Here is a 16,564-nt window from a genome sequence, read left to right on the forward strand (position 1 = left end):
CCTCAGACCCCCCACTCAGGCCCCTTTCCCTCCCAGACCCTTCAGGGCCTTCGAGTGAAACTACAGATTGACAGCCAGGATTAGGCTCTGTCTAATTTTGGTCAGGATCAATGAGGTACTGGAGGTGCAGTCAACGATGAAGGGAAATCAAAACAAACATAGGTGGCCAGAGAATGATAGAAACCCTTTGATCTGACAGCTGAATTTTTTATGAGGCACTGCTCGTTGAACTTGTTGGAGATCAAATGCTTCAAGTGCAATGGAGAAGGTTTCAATTATTTCCTCAGCAATTTCAAATCAAAGCTATGTGCATACTTTGGGGCTGAGTGCACAGCTGTGCAAAATGGATCCCCACCTCACCAGTTGAAATTGACATTTCCTCTCTGTCAGAGGATTTCAGATGGGGTCGGCTCAAACCTGCAGCTTCTGACAGGGAGAAAGGAACAACTCTGCTGCAGGATGGAGAACCTGCCAGGTGGCCAGGGAGATTAAAAGGACATGGCCACTTAAGAATTTTCACAGTTAACAGACAGGAATGCAGAAATTCATCGCAGGGCTGCCTGAAATCAACATGCCAGGGGTGATCTTCACCCCCATCCTGGTGCAAAGTGGCAAAGTCAACCCCTTGCCCCCATCCTGGGCCCATCCAAGCCCCAGGACCCTTGAGGCACCCTTCTTTTACAGCCTGGCAGCAGCAAAGGGACAAATGGCCACTGGACCTACATACTTGAGCCCCCATGGGGCCCAAGGTGCCAGGCCATGATGTTATGCCAGGGTGCCAGGGCAGTGCATTGTTGGCACTGCCAAGGCATGTGGCCAGTGGGGGTGCCTGAGTGGGGAGAGGTCTGAGGGGGGAGAGGGTGGGGGTGGGGGGGGGGGGGGACCTGAGTTATGGTTCTGAGGGGGAGGGGAGCTTAGTGGATGGTGGGGGGTGGTCAGGTTACTCTCATGCCTCTGTGGTATTGGGTGAGGTTTGGAATAGCTGTTATTTGTGGGTGGTGGGGACAATGCCCTTCTTTGGTGAGGGGTTGGTGGTGCTCCCATGTTCAGAGTGGGGGACACCATTTATGTTTTTGTGGGGGCGGGGGAAGATTGGGTCACCATTTAAAAATGGTGGTCCAGTCTCAGAACAGCAGGGCTGGCCAGTGGGTAGCTCAAAAGGAATGAATAAGTTAACATCGATCATCTGGAAGAATCCCACCTGATGGACGCTGCTAATGCCAGCAGGAAACCCTCCAGATTTCCCATTGGTGTGGGCACTTAACCCCAATTCAGGAGAATTGTGGCCCTTGTCTTGTGCTCTGCCATCATTGAGGATGGCCTCTTTCTCTGGTTAATTACTTACCTATGCACCACCATTCACAACTGGTCGTGACAGAACTGCAGAGCTTTGATATCACCCACTGGTTATGGCATTGCTGAAGCATGCTGATTTCACTGTTTAGCATGCATGTATTCCTGTGTTGTTGCTTCTAGATTGGCATTTAATTTTTAGCTATGCCTGATACTGCTCATAAATTGTTGTCCTATGTTCTTTATTAAATTAGGATTGCTCCCTGACTTTATGGAAATGCTACAGTGAGGAATATGGCAATCAGTAGGCCACCAATTGTGGCTGCATACAATCCTACTGTCTCCTAGATGCCCCATTTTGAGTTGCTAGATGTGCTGTATCTAGCATGTTTGTATCACATGAGTGGTGGGGGGACCGGTGGGGATTTTCACTGTGAAAATCTTCTCCACAAAGACTAAGCAGTGGCCACTTCACTGTCATGCACAGATATATCTACAACAGGTACGTTAATGGAGGCAAGGCTAAGAAGTGTCATCCCTCTTTGTGTTTTTTTCACTACCTGTAGGTTTGCCAGCAGTGGTTAACTGTATTCCTAAAGGTTTCATTACATGACCTACCCTCATGGTCCAGCCATTAGTCAGTCAACACCTTCATCCTTCTTACGCACGAATTGGCAATCAAAAGATTCAATTGGATTATGCTTGCCTGTCAGCCAAACAACCTTTTTTTCCCCCTTATTTTCAATGTCTTTACCTGGTCAAGAAGAATGTTCAAAGAAAATATTCAAAATAATGGAAATGATTGGCCAAAGGGACGGCTCACGAAGGGGGAGCTTTTGGTGACCCCGTAGTGGAGTGTTGCTCACTTGGGGTGCGCTGGCACCAGCAAGTATGGAGAAGGCCTGATACCAGCAAGTGGAGCAGGAGACTTAGCTGGTGAGTAGGAGAGGGTGAGTGTGTAGGGTTGTCTGGAGATTTGGGTACCCTTTAAGAGGGGCATTCCGACCTCTGAGGCGCCAACCTTGCTGGCGTCTTTAGGTCCCCACTCCAAAAGAAATTCCAAGTGTAGGTGAATTCAGTGAGAATCTCCCCAGCTCCAAAAAGATTTCCACCTGTGGGTGCGGGCTGAATTGCGCCAAACCACCCAGCAGGAATCTCACTGGTTTTCCAGCTGGGATCAACACTTGGAACTCTTTCAGGAGAATTGTGCCCAATGTTTTTGAAGTTCTGATGGTTTTTCCTGAGGGTTGCACACATCAGTAACTTAGAGATTGATCTTCAGTTCTTGACTTCAGGGGGGTTGGCCACCCCTAACTACCTGACACTAACCCATTCTGGCAGCTATCTGTTTCAGGATTTAACTAGCTCAGTCAATAGTGATGCTTTTCACCCTGTCTTGGTGATGGGCATTGAAGACCCCACCCAAAGAACATTCTATTCTTTCTTTTCCAAGGGGTATTAAACGTGAAGGAGTAGTTCATCAGCTGAGAGGGGGGAGCAATAATTGCTAATCAGCAGGCAGTTTCCATGTTTTATCTGATGGGGCCTGGAGTCAATGTTGAGGACTCCCAGAGCCACTCCCTCCTGCTTGTATAACACTCTGCCACCACCTCTGGTGGATCTGTTCTGCCAGCATAAAGGATGAACCCAGGGATGGGGCCTGGAAGAGTCTTGAAGGTTGGCTGATTCTGTGAGCATCATTATGTCAGGATGTTGCTCACTGGTCTTTGGGACAGGTCTCCCAATTTTGGCACAAGTCCCCAGTAGTTAACTAAGCTAAGTGTGCCTTTGTCACATCTAAATCTGATGTTGAGGTTGTTATTATTCTATTTGTAGAGGTTTGATGCAACTGAATAGTTTGCTTGGCTGTTACAAAGGGCAGGTGAGTTAAGCACATTGCAATTGTCTAGAGTCAGATACAGGCAAAGCCATATAAATAGCAGATTTCCTTTCCAAAAGGATATTCGTAAACAAGATATGATTTTACAAAAATCTGGTAATCTCATGGTCACCGTTACTGATACTAACTTTTTATTACATGATTTCATAATTGTTGTAGGTAAAATAATACTTCAGACTGTTAGTGAGTCAAAATACAGTGGTTTTTATTCCAAAGCTTTGGGTAGAAACTGGTTCCTTACAATGGATTTCCAGACTTCTCCTAAAACACAAACACAGGTCGACATTTATACATTATGAGCTCCAGCAGAAAAAAACGATTCAAAGTTCCAAATCCTGCCAGACCTTCAGTTCTTCCTTCCTGGGTCATGATGCAGCCCCAGAGTTAATCAGGAATCACAGTCCTGCAGGCAGGACACAGGAAATCTCTTCTGCAGCAGTACTGGCATCCCTTCTTTGAAGTTACTTGTGTGATTGTGGCTATCCCAGCAGGACTTTTCCTGTTAAAAGCATGATCTGCCATCAGCAGCTGTTAAAAGCCGGTATCGTAAACTACCATCTGTGTAATGATTCCCATTAATACAAACAGGTAAGATTTGCAAAGTCTACAAAATAACAGTCCCATTTAACTATCAGGTGTTATAGAAGTTTCACATACTTTAACATGAACAAATAACTTATATTACTGCCAGGAACAGTATAAGCTTAAGGAGATCAGTCATGAGGAAGGGTTCTGTTTGTGACATATTCTAGGTACAAAATCCATTAACCCTTTCCCTTCAGGTACAAAATACATTCATCCTTTTCCCTACTTCATGTGTATGCCTATGTATGAATGAGAAGAAACGAAAGACTTGCATTCACATTGCACCTTTCAAAACCACCTGACATCGCAAAGTGCTTTACAGCCAATGAAACATTTTTGGAGTTTTCAATCTCAACATTTGTAGAACTCACCCTGAAATTCTCTCAAAATATCTCTCACATTCAGACAGTTTCTGCAAGGATCCATCTCCAGGATTTCAGTCTCACCTTTTGAGATTTGTTTCCCCTGGATATCAGAATACAGTCATGCTGAACCTTTTAAGCACACGTTCAAATCTTCAGCCAAGCAATATGTCACTGTTCTAAAAGGATACCTTTGCCCTCAAAGCCTGCAACACCACAGAGTCACCAACCTTCAACCACCCCCTTGGATTGTCAGGACTTCTGTCAAGCCCACTTCACTTCCTGACTGCTCCCCACAATGTTCTTTCTTTAACTTGGAGTGCTTTTCCCTGCTCTTATCATTTATTTTGACTCAGTGGGATCTATCTCTGTTTCGTCCCTGCCTGGGACTTTTTTCTGGGACTTATTTCTGTCCTACTCCCTGGTTTGGGAGCTTCCTCTTGATTTAAGACCTTCTCCTGTCCCTCTCAACATGCCCTGCTCCCTGATACACCTCCAGCACAAAGGCATTCTAGCTCAGGGCACCTGACCTGCCATTTAGTGTCATTTCTTTCACCATGGTGCTTCCTGCCTAAAGAATGTGAAATCAATGAAACTGCACATATGTGGCTATTTTCCAGCTGCACATTCACAGAAGCCCCATGGCCCGCTGAGAACTGTAGTTCTTGGCCTCCGAACTCCCAGTCCCCCATTGCTGATTAAGGTAAATAACAGAGTTCATTAAACTATGAAAAAACTATAAAATTATCTAAAAGCTCTTTTTTCATTAATAAGCTGTATAACTGCAGCTGGTTGATAGTTATCACTGCAGCATGCATACGTGAACCATCTACTTAATGTGGTATTGCTGTGTAGCAGTAACTTGACACTTTTCTTAATGCCTGCCATGAACTTCTGCATCTGTTCAAGATTTTAGTATATATGTAATCTACAATACCTGCTGCCAAGCGTACTTCAGTGCTCTCTTCTTAGTCAGGTGCTGTGAAGCACTTTGCCTCCAACCCTTTTAATGCTGCAGGACTGCAGAACCATCAGTAAAGGGGCTCTGATTCTTGCCTAATTTACCCGTTCCAACCTTCTACTCTAGTTTTCCCATCACAGCATTTGGAGCAACACTGGAAACCTTGGCCCAACTTGCCACAACTTACCAAGTAGTGGGCATCTCTTTAAATGGCAGCTACTGTCCTTCAAACATTAGGACTGCATTGGATTATTTCTCCATTCTTCCTTTAGCTGACTGCGTGCAGGAGGACCAGACTAGACCAGAAACGCACTCTACATAGCCAATTAACAAAAACCAAAACCTTGATGAAGGAAGGCATTCCTATTGCAGGCAAGCTCAAAGCTTGTAATCACCATTCCGTATACACTGGGGCCAGAAAGTACAGCTCACAATGTAATTACACTGTTACTGGGAAGTTATAAAGATATAATGTTACAATCTGGCATTGATTCGACATTCATTGTGACTACAGCTCATTTTTCTAATGCTGGTTTTAATGTGGCTAGACAGTTGATGTTTTAATCCCTCCCTCGACTCGCCCCATGCCTCGCTATTTTTGTTCACTCGCTTTCAGCATTGCTATTGTTCAGGTCTCAACTCGTTGAGTGGACTTGTTGGTTTGGACGGAATGACTTTACAGAAGAAAACAGGACACAGAATTGGAATCACTCGTAACAGGTAGTGGGGGAGTAAGCAGAAGGTCTAGATATGAGAAAGAAAGCCTTTCAAAAAAAAAACAACCAGCAACATCTGTCACTGAGGTCTTTGAGCCATTGACACTTTGCAGAGAAATCATAACGAATGTACAACTTCCCTACCTTCCCTCCCACGCTGCTGTCCACACTGCCTTACATTGAAGATTCTGTACATCATGTTGATTCCATTTGGTAAAAACATTTCCGCGATTGTTCCCATGGACATTCACACATTAACGCATGAAAAATAAGACGATAGATTTGAGATCAAAGTTCAAGTTGTTTGTGCTTTTTTTTTAATAAGTGCTAACTCTGCGAGAAAGCAATTTATTTCGTCTTCATTTTACTGTAGTACAAAAGGTGACCTGTGCAATCTGATGAGCTGAGCTATGAAGTTTAATGGTGCTAATAATGAAAAAAATGTTTGCTTCCTTTCCTGGTACCTCAGCACCTTCTGACAAACCAGAGAACTTGACAGTTTTTCAAGATGTGCACTAATAAGGAATGTATCTCTTAGCCATTCATTATAAATAATTACCCTTTGCAAGTTGCAATGTAGAAGAAATTGTTTTAAAGAACTGCAATTCTAATTAGTAAATGTCTGCAGCTGCTGCAGTGAATCCATCCAAGTTTACGTAAGTTCTTGAAATAATTAGTTACTGTCTCAAAATTGCAGACTGCATGAGAAATCTATTCTCAAGGTGTGAAATGCCCATATGTCTCCTTGTCTGCGACAGGTAGATGAGCAGAGAAGGAGAGGAAAGTAAGTTCTGTCTGCATTTATTAAAATGAGACACAGCAAGTCTGTCAATCAATTCAGAATGGAATTTAACAAATGAAGGTAAAAATGTTTACCTTCAACCCATTTTAAAAATATTAAACCTGGCTTAGTTTGGGGTGGCTGAGAATAATGTGAGGGATAAAACAATTGTCACTTCAAAACAAATCCAGCAGATTAGTCAGATAGAATTCATATCCTATCCAAGCCGCACACCATCCTGATTTGAAAAAAACATCACTGTTCCTTCACCGTTACAGAGTCAATGGCTAGAATACCCCAACCTTGCCTGCAGTTGGGATTCTCCGGTCCCGCTGCAGTGAATGAAGTTTTGGCTGAGCACCAAATTCTCCATTCTTGCTGGTAGTGATTATGGGGCAAACAAGATTAGAGGACCCCAGGCAAACTCCTAAAACTCCCTCCCTCACAATATTGTGAGTGTACCTTCATCACGTGGACTGCTGCAGTTCAAAGGGTGACTCATTATTTCCTTCTCAAGGGCAATTTGAGAGAGGTAGTTAATACTGCTCTTGCAAGCAATATCCGTACCCATGAATGAATAAAAAATAACAATTGTTAACTAATTAGTATTATACAGGTTCAAATTTTCATTTGGTAAGTGATTCAATTCCTTTACCCATGATTGATGTAAGAGCATTTGAATTGTATGTATCTGAATCTTACTTGTCACCTTTTGATAGAGTCATCAGGTTGACTAACACACCACCATAATGGTTATCTTTGCTTTAGTCTCTCTGAAAAGTCTGGATTCGGTGTCTTCTATCCATAAGATATGATGTGGAGATGGTGGTGTTGCATGGGATAGGCACAGTAAGAAGTCTCACAACACCAGGTTAAAGTCCAGCAAGTTTATTTGGCAGCACGAGCTTTCGGAGCACTGCCCCTTCACCTGACGAAGCGACAGTGCTCCAAAAGCTTGTGCTATCAAATAAACCTGTTGAACTTTAACCTGGTGATGTGAGACTTCTTACTGTGTTAGAGCCATTAAAGACTTATTGTTTTCAGCTCTTAGCTGCACAAGAGTTCCATCTCATTTTAATGGAAGTCAGAGCTTTGCTTTGGTTATCTCTCTTTGGGAAGAACTTGTTGCTTGAATCATTAAGAAATATCTCATGTAATCATTCAGCACATTTACCATTCTGTGCTGGTCTTCTGTTTCTGTGCCCATTTGGATCGTACATGCTTTTCATGTCTTCGCTGGCTGGTTTCCTACAATTGTAGTATGCAAGAATTTGCTAGTGTCTTGTGCGTTTTTTCAAGGTCTTCCTTTTCTCCTCTGAGCACCCACGTGATACGTTTCTACATCTTATTGTACTTATCTCAGTGAACCCAGTGCCCTATCACAATGTTGGGCTGTGAAAATCAATGTTTCTCTTTATTTTGGTTTTGTCTGTTGGTTGATTTGGGCAAATCCTGTTCAATCTGAGCCTTTTGATTTTGAGAATATACCTGTCCTGTATGCTGAACATTATGGTTCTGAAAGCCATCAGGAATGTGACCCCATCATAACTGCTCTAATTGTACTCGCCAAAGCTCTCCTATACTGAACCTATCAGAGTTAGCAAGAACCACTATGCTACTTGAGTCCTGCCTCATGCACTTTAAATAATGTTCACCATTTCGTAGAGAAAGAATGCTCAGTCCAACTGTATCCTCCTCACAGATCTCAGCTAAGTGAGCTACAGTGACAGTGCCACCATGTAGGGACTTATTCTTTGTAATATCCATCAGGAACTGTAGGTTTCATGGCCAAGGAACCACAGACTCCTTCTGTATGCTCTAGACTGTCCAACAAATAAATTATATAAATGGGTATAGTTCTGCAATCCAGTACTTCAAGCTTGGAGCAGTACGCTGTGGAGTGCAATGAGTGGAATTGTTTCTAAACTAGATTTTATAAAAAAGCTTGTTAGTTCTGAAGCAGTGTGGGCATCCTAAGTATATGGTAAGGCACCATATATTAGTGTGATTGCTTTGCCTGTTTTCCAACTATTTCTAATATTATCTTTCATTTAGCATTAGTATCCTAGAAGTATCTTTCATTCCCTTCAGTGTTCATTTTCTTTGTTGCATTGTAAGACGTATTTTTTTTTATTGAAGAAACTATTCATGTTGAAATGGTTCTTTCATTTTCACTCCCTCCAGTTGCTAACACAAGTGATAACGTTACTCAAAAGTTTTACATTTGCACTGACTATTTTGCTCGTATTCACCACAGCAATGTGTATCCAAGTAGCTAAGGCTTAGATAGCAAAAGGAAACTGGGGAACTTACTTTATACTAATGGCTTGAGCAGTGGAGTCATTCTGCGTAGGAAATTTGAACAATTTTCCCATCAGTGCAATCCTCCATTGGCTATGTAAGGGCAGTTTCCTTGATGGGCAGCACTCACAGGAGAGCAGTTGTTGACAGATTGCTTACCCACTGACTCTGAATTTCCACCCATTCTTCTAAACAGATGGATGGTCAGGGACAGCAAGGCTAGGAGTTCCCAAATGGCACTTCCTTCAAGTATCGCACTGTGCTGGCCACTCCAATTAGAGATACAGCCATGCAATCTTGTGATTACAATTTCCTGTCACAGGCTTTGCCTGGCATTACTGTGGTGCAGAGTGCTCCTACTCTCTGAACTAACACAGGTTGGATTCTCAGGGGCACCACTTGGCAATATTCCCATTGACCATTCTTTTAGTTTCAACAAGGGCTTCAGGTAAAATACCTTGAAGCAGCATTGTGAGGGACAAAAAGACAGTGTGTTAAATACGTTTGGAGATCATGGAGAAATCCATGGCCTTGACCTTCTCACATGGATGATGGAAACTGAATAGAGTTGAGTTTTCTCCATTCAATGAATGAGGAACATAAATAAAGGTCTTACAAGGTAAATCACACTGATGAGTCATTCCTTTTTATCTTTTTCATTCTAGCAACCTGGAATGGACCTCGCAGACACCTACATCATGTTTGTGCGGCAGAACCAGGACATACTTCGGGACAAGGTCAATGAGGAAATGTATATAGAAAATATGTTTGATGTAAGTATCTACCCTTGCAAGGCATGCAAAGAAAGAGCACAAGGAATAATATTTCCTTAAGAGGGATAAGTGGCATTTGGAGACCCGGTGTCCTGCATGATGTTAAATGTTAACCTGGATTTCCATACTGACACCCTTCTGTTATGTGTGTGGGGTGCTCTCCAGTGACCTGCTTCCAGAACTGAGACTGTGTTACAGGAGTTAATGTTTTAGTTTCTGTATTTTGTTTCATGGAGGTTCTCAACAGATAATGAACAGTCATTTCAGATGATGTAGATCTTCTCACCAGACATTACAGCACTGTACAATTTTTAGCTTATTCTAAGTGGATATCAAAATTGGTGTTCAGTTTGTGGAGAGTGACCCCGCGATATATTGAATGTAGGAACTAGATTGTCTACAATGTTTTAAAATAATTCACCCTAGTCAGTGATGTTAAGTCAGTGAGTCATACCTTTCATGTCATCTTTTTTCATATTTATTTTCTTCACTTTAATGTTGCCACGTCACACAATGGCATATTAGTCTAATGGATGCTGCTGTTAAGGAGATTAAATGGACCCCCTTTCAAAGGTATGGCTAAACATTAGAAAGGTAAATTTCCTGGCTCCATTATTAAAGAGAGAAAACACATTTCCATCAATTGACATCTATTTATTGTTTGGTCTCGGTATCAACTGCATGGATCATACAACAAAGTTACTGTATAGGTTTGGATGAAGGAGACATATCAGCCCATTTGATTTCATCCTTTCTCTACACCAACTCTATCATTTTGTTGCAAAATCTAGCTGTTCCTATTGTCCTGTATGTAGGAGGCCAATTGGAAATGTATACCTGCACCAACATTTTACATTTTATTCAGCAGCCCTTCAGAAGTCATGGGAGAGATGAGACTTCAACTGGTGTAATGTTTAGTTGAATGTATTGGTGCTGTAAATTTCTGACTCAAAGGTCTTGTGCAGTCTGTGGAAAGTTCAAGGTGTATATTGGATCTGATAAGGCCAGCTATCAAGACGATAAAATTTTTACAGGATTTTCCCAGATGGGGACATTCTTGAGCATTAGGGAATTCAGGAGATTTGCTTTGAGATTGTTGGAGACTGCGTTGGACCTGCACTTCAGGAAGGGCATCACCAAACCCGTTTCAAGAGAAGTATTCCATTTGTACAATCTAGATTGGATATGTGTAGTTCAGATCACTCATTGACCATATCCCTAATCTCACTACACGTTTTGAATACAGTCTGAACATATGGGAAATAAAAGCAGAAAATGCTGGAAACACTCAGCAGGACAGGCAACACCTGTTGAGAGAGAAACTGAGTTAACATTTGCTCTTCTTCAAAGCTAAAGAAAGGGAGAAATATGATGGATTTAATACTGTACAAGAGGGGCGTGGAACGGGTGGAGCAAAGTCAGTGACAGGTAAAAACTAGATGCGTAGAGCATATGATTGAGGAGATATTAACGGCAGTGTGAAGGACATTTTATTTTATATCATGGGAAATTATCTGAACACAGTGCCTTTGAACAGCACATAATGTCATCTGACTGTGCCATTGTCCACTTTCTGATATTGTGTACATTGTCCCATGCTATTTCTCCAATTCTCCAACTCACATTTCCTCCCAGCATTGGTCACTTAAACTGTAAAACATATATTTTCATGACTGATTTGTCTTTAGCAGGCAGACACAACATTTAGTAAGTTATTAGCACATTTTGAGTTAATTTGGTGAAAATGTTTATTTTTATTTAGCTTGTTTTTAAGTCTTGGCTTTAAAAGTTAATTAAATTTGCCTTTCCCTGGTCTCATTGCTTCACATCACTTGCATCCTATTAAAAGTACCAGAGGTTTGGCAAAGCATTTAATCAAGGAGATCATTTTAGTTCTGTGCGATACAGTAATCCGGATAATAATGTATCAACCACTCATTTTACACCTCCTGCTCTTCATTTACTTTAGCTTTTAAAGGAATTACCCCATAAAGCTTTCAAAAATCTCATAACTGAAGCAATGTTATGTAGCAGAGCGCATAATCGTCATCAGTATTTTTCTCACCTTCAACTGCCTTTCATTGTATGTCATGGAATTCAGACTTTCGTGTTTCTCTTTTCACCTCAGTGACAGCTGAAGATAATCTTTCATAAACTCACATATATAGAACCATAGAAAATTTACAGCTCAGAAACAGGCCTTTTGGCCCTTCTTGTCTGCCGAACCATTTTTTGCCTAGTCCCACTGACCTGCACTTGGACCATATCCCTCCACACCCCTCTCATCCATGAACCCGTCCAAGTTTTTCTTAGATGTTAAAAGTGACCCCGCATTTACCACTTTATCCGGCAGCTCATTCCACACTCCCACCACTCTCTGCGTGAAGAATCCCCCCCCTCCCCAATATTCCCTTTAAACTTTTCTCCTTTCACCCGTAACCCATGCCCTCTGTTTTTTTTCTCCCCTAGCTTCAGTGGAAAAAGCCTGCTTACATTCACTCTATCTATACCCATCAAAATCTTATACATCTCTCTCAAATCTCCCCTCATTCTTCTATGTTCCAGGGAATAAAGTCCTAACCCATTCAATCTCTCTCTGTAACTCAGCTTCTCAAGTCCTGGCAACATCCTCGTGAACCTTCTCTGCACTCTTTCAACCTTATTTACATCCTTCCTGTAACTAGGTGACCAAAACTGTACACAATACTCTAAATTTGGCCTCACCAATGCCTTATATAACCTTACCATAACACTCCAACTTTTATACTCGATACTCCGATTTATAAAGGCCAATGTACCAAAAGCATTGTTTATGACCTTATCCACCTGTGACGTCACTTTTAGGGAATTCTGTACCTGCATTCCTAGATCCCTCTGTTCAACTGCACTGTTCAGAATCCTACCATTTACCCTGCATGTTCTACGTACAACTCTCTCTTCCTCTTAACCAGTGTTACAATCTCCCTTGAGAACGAAGGTTCCTTATTCCTATTTACTTTGCCTTTAATCCTGACAAGAACATACAGATTCTGCACTCTCAAAATTTCTCCTTTGAAGGCCTCCCACTTTCCATTTACGTCCTTACCAGAGAACAGCCTGTGCCAATCCACACTTCCCAGACCCCTTCTCATTTCATCAAATTTGGCCTTTTTCCAGTACAGAACTTCAACCCGAGGACCAGATCTACCCTTAACCATGATCAGGTTGAAACTAATGGCATTGTGTTCACTTTATGATATCTTTGAAGTTATTGCTGTCTGAAATTGTTCCCTAATATAGCTATCTTGAAAGAGGCAATTAATTTCTACAGGTTGCTCTCTAAGTTTTAGGCCTTAATGGTGTCTCTCTATAAGAATTATAATTCTAAGTATTGAGTACCCTGACTGGTCTATGCCACAACTCTGATCTTTATTGGTTTTGGAGTTCTATCTGACTATGGAAATTACTTTTATTGATCTAATCTAACCATCAGAGGGCAAAAGTAGAGTGGCACTGTGCTGAGTACTCCATTTGAAGAGTAAAGGAAGCACTGGATGTAATTACTCTCTTAATGATAATGCAACATCACATGATTAAGTAACTGCGATCTGGTGAGAAGCAGACCTACAATCTCGCGTAAACTACTGAGATACACACCGGAAAACAAACAAGAATGTTTTTCACAATTAGCAGTCTATGGCAGCATTCTTAGGGTGATGTGGCGATGCCGGTGTTGGACTGGGGTAAACACAATAAGAAGTCTCACAAAACCAAGTTAAAGTCCAACAGGTTTATTTGGTAGTGGCATTTACTACCAAATACACCGGTTGGACTTTAACCTGGTGTTGTGAGACTTCTTACAGCATTCTTAGGGTAACAGGCAAATCCCAAGGAAATCCGATCTAGCCCCTCAAGATGGAATAGCAGGAAGTGGCCGCAGACAGAGTGTAAGGAGCCCAGGAAAACTCCCTGCAGATTTGAAGACTGAAAAATTCCTTAGAAAAGGATAAAAAGAAGAAAAATTGAAGACTTACCTGAGAATGGAGCACTGTGGGTGCAGAAAATGCAGACTCACACATAGACCCAGAATCCAGACAAACTACTGAAGCAGCAAGAAATTCAAAAGACAAGTGTGGAATTGACATTGCCACTCCCAGAACATTTGCGAAGTGCTGAGAAAGGCCTATATATCTCTTCTCAGTGAGAAATGTTTCCTTATCCACTTTTAGACAATATCAAAAGCAAGATTGAACATGTAACAACAAGAGGTAATTTCTCCAATAATCATACCGTCTGGTGTTCTGGAATGGTCACAGTACAAAGCCTAATGGTTGTATTAGAATCTGTATGGACTTGACTCACTTAAACAAGTCAGTACAGTTTGAAGTTCATCCAATGGCGCCTTGTCGAATTAACGAAAAACACCGTCTTCACAAAGTTGGATGCTGACAGTCACTTTTGGTAGTTACTTCTAGAGAAATAATCCACATTTCCAACTTTTATCACCAAATTTGGTCCTTATTGTTTTACAAGTCACCATTTGGAATTGCCTCTGCACCCGAGATATTCTAAAAGAACAATGTCTCAGACTTTGGAAAGCGTGGAAGGTGTAATATTCCACATAGACAACATTCTCATTTATGATTTATTGAGGGGAAAACATGGCTGTTAAGCGAAAACAGTCCTCAGAAGTTCTCAAGACGCAGGTGTGACATTGCATGACAAATTTGAATTTGCAAAGCCTATGATAAAATTCTTAGGGCACATAATGTAATTTTCAGGCATTACTACCAATCTACAGAAAACCAAGGTCATTAAAGAGTTCCCACAGCCTAAAAACATCACAGAATTCAAAGTTTCCTTAGGATTGTCAACCAGGTAGTAAGTTCCTGCTAAATTTTACAGAAATCAATGAGCCATTATGACAGCTATTGAAATAAGATCAACTATGCTGCTGGAACTTGGACCAACAAATTTCACCAGAAATTCTAGTGCCCTACAATCCAAAGTTGCCAACAATTACAGCAGTGGATGCATCACCTACAGGCTTGGGCACGGTGCTATATTAAGTTCAGAAAGGTGAACAAAGAAATTCAGTTTATTACATTTCAAGATCTCTTACTGACGCAGAGAAAGGGCATGCAGCCACTGAGAAAGAAGTATTAGCAGCCACATGGGCCTTTGAGAAGTTCTCTGATTATGCCATGGCATTAAGGTTCAAAATTAAAATGATCACAAACCTTTGGTTACTTTTCTTAACCTAAAGGAAATAGCAAAAATGCTGCCTAGAATTCAACATGTTAGACCGAGGCTCGTGAGATATGATTCAGTTACTGAGTAGATTCAAGGGTAGTACCAGATGGTGGTGGATGCATTGTCAAGAATACCAGTGGAAGGAGTCACACTGGAGGATTTAAATTTTGCTGAGGAAGTGGGAGCATATACTTCACTCATTACTTGCATTATACTTACTAACCACGGAATAGAGATTGTAAGAAATCAAACCAGCATACATAAGATGCATTCAAACAAAAGAGCATTGGCAGAATAGATCACCATGGATAACAACCCAATACTTCATCAGTACTCTAAATAGAAAAAATCTCAGAGTCATTAATAATTTATCAGTTTCTAACTACAGATTAGTCAACCCAAAACACTTTGACTCAACTTTTCCCAAAAAATCTACCAAGATCATTTGGTCATAGTGAAATGCCGTGTGAGATCCTAGTTGTCAGTCTGGTTGAAGAGTTAATCACGAATTGCCTTATATAAGCAGTCAATAGTCAACAGCAGAATGAACCATTGGCACCCTCCACTTTCCCTTTGATGCCATGGGAACATCTGAGAATAGATTTATTTGAATTAAAGGCACAGTTTTCATCATTGTTATTGATTATTACTCTTGATGCCTTGAAGTGAGTCAACTGCCCAGCATCATGGTGAAAATGGCTATTACATCACTAAGAGGAATGTTTGTGACATTGTGGCATCAGACAGTGATCCTCAGTTTGCTAACAATTTGTAGAGGAACACGATTTCATGCGTCTGATCAGGTTACCTGAATCTTCTCAGTTGAATGGAGAGGCAGAAAGAGAAGCTGGAGCAATCAAGGAATTGATGAAAAAGAACAAAGATATTAACTTAACTCTTCTTAACTACCAAATCCCACCACTAAATAATAGGCTTTCACCATCAAACCTATTGATGGGAAGACAGCTGAGAACAAATTTTCAACTCTACAGCAAAAGTTACAACCTAACATTACCTCAGATGATTGTGAGAAAGCTGGGAAGCATGAGGAGCAAAAAAGAGACAATCGAGCTCTGAATTTCAACTTCAATCACAGAGCACAAGCATTGATACTGTGGTAGTGGAGAGACAGTGTGGATGTGAGATCATCAGAAAGAAAGCATTAAAATAGAAAGAGCTCCAGAGAACTTAGAATTGAGATGGGGCAGCAAAATATCAGAAGGAACCGAAGATCTTTGGTATTATTGGGAAGAAAACTAGTCATACTCTGAATAGTGGGGGGGAATGTAGGAGAAAGTATATAGTTGGAATAAAGACTTGGGGGTGGGGAGGGGTGGTGCAAGGGAGGATACAAAAGGTAAACATCACGATCACCATCAGCTGATGTAAGTATGATGCAAAATGATATGATTAAGTACGGTGATCTGAACCAGAATTTTCTGACACTTCCGGCCTGGAATTGGAGTAGGCATGGCTCACAGAATGGAATTCTTTGTTGGCCACGGGCGGGATTTTACGAGCCTTGCCCAAGCGAGGTCATAAAATACTGGCACTGATGTGAAACAGAAGTCCAACCTAATGTAGAAAACTGAGATGTACACAGATCTGTAAATAAACAAGAATGCTTTCTACAAATAACAGTCCATGCTCTGCATTCTTA

The 16,564-nt window shown here is 41.4% G+C and overlaps 1 protein-coding gene across 3 annotated transcripts in view; it reads left to right on the forward strand.

Annotated features, from left to right (window-relative positions):
- cadps2 (Ca++-dependent secretion activator 2) overlaps positions 1 to 16,564 on the forward strand; it is a 660,232-nt gene that overhangs the window by 608,474 nt on the left and 35,194 nt on the right. For all 3 annotated transcript variants that reach the window (XM_080190802.1, XM_080190798.1, XM_080190799.1), the window contains one exon: positions 9,565 to 9,672. In XM_080190802.1, the coding sequence (XP_080046928.1) occupies positions 9,565 to 9,672 (108 nt within the window). The remainder of the gene's footprint in view (positions 1 to 9,564; positions 9,673 to 16,564) is intronic.

The sequence above is a fragment of the Carcharhinus amblyrhynchos genome, chromosome 6, assembly GCF_965287045.1.
Source record: "Carcharhinus amblyrhynchos chromosome 6, sCarAmb.v2.hapA, whole genome shotgun sequence".
Lineage (NCBI taxonomy): Eukaryota > Metazoa > Chordata > Chondrichthyes > Carcharhiniformes > Carcharhinidae > Carcharhinus > Carcharhinus amblyrhynchos.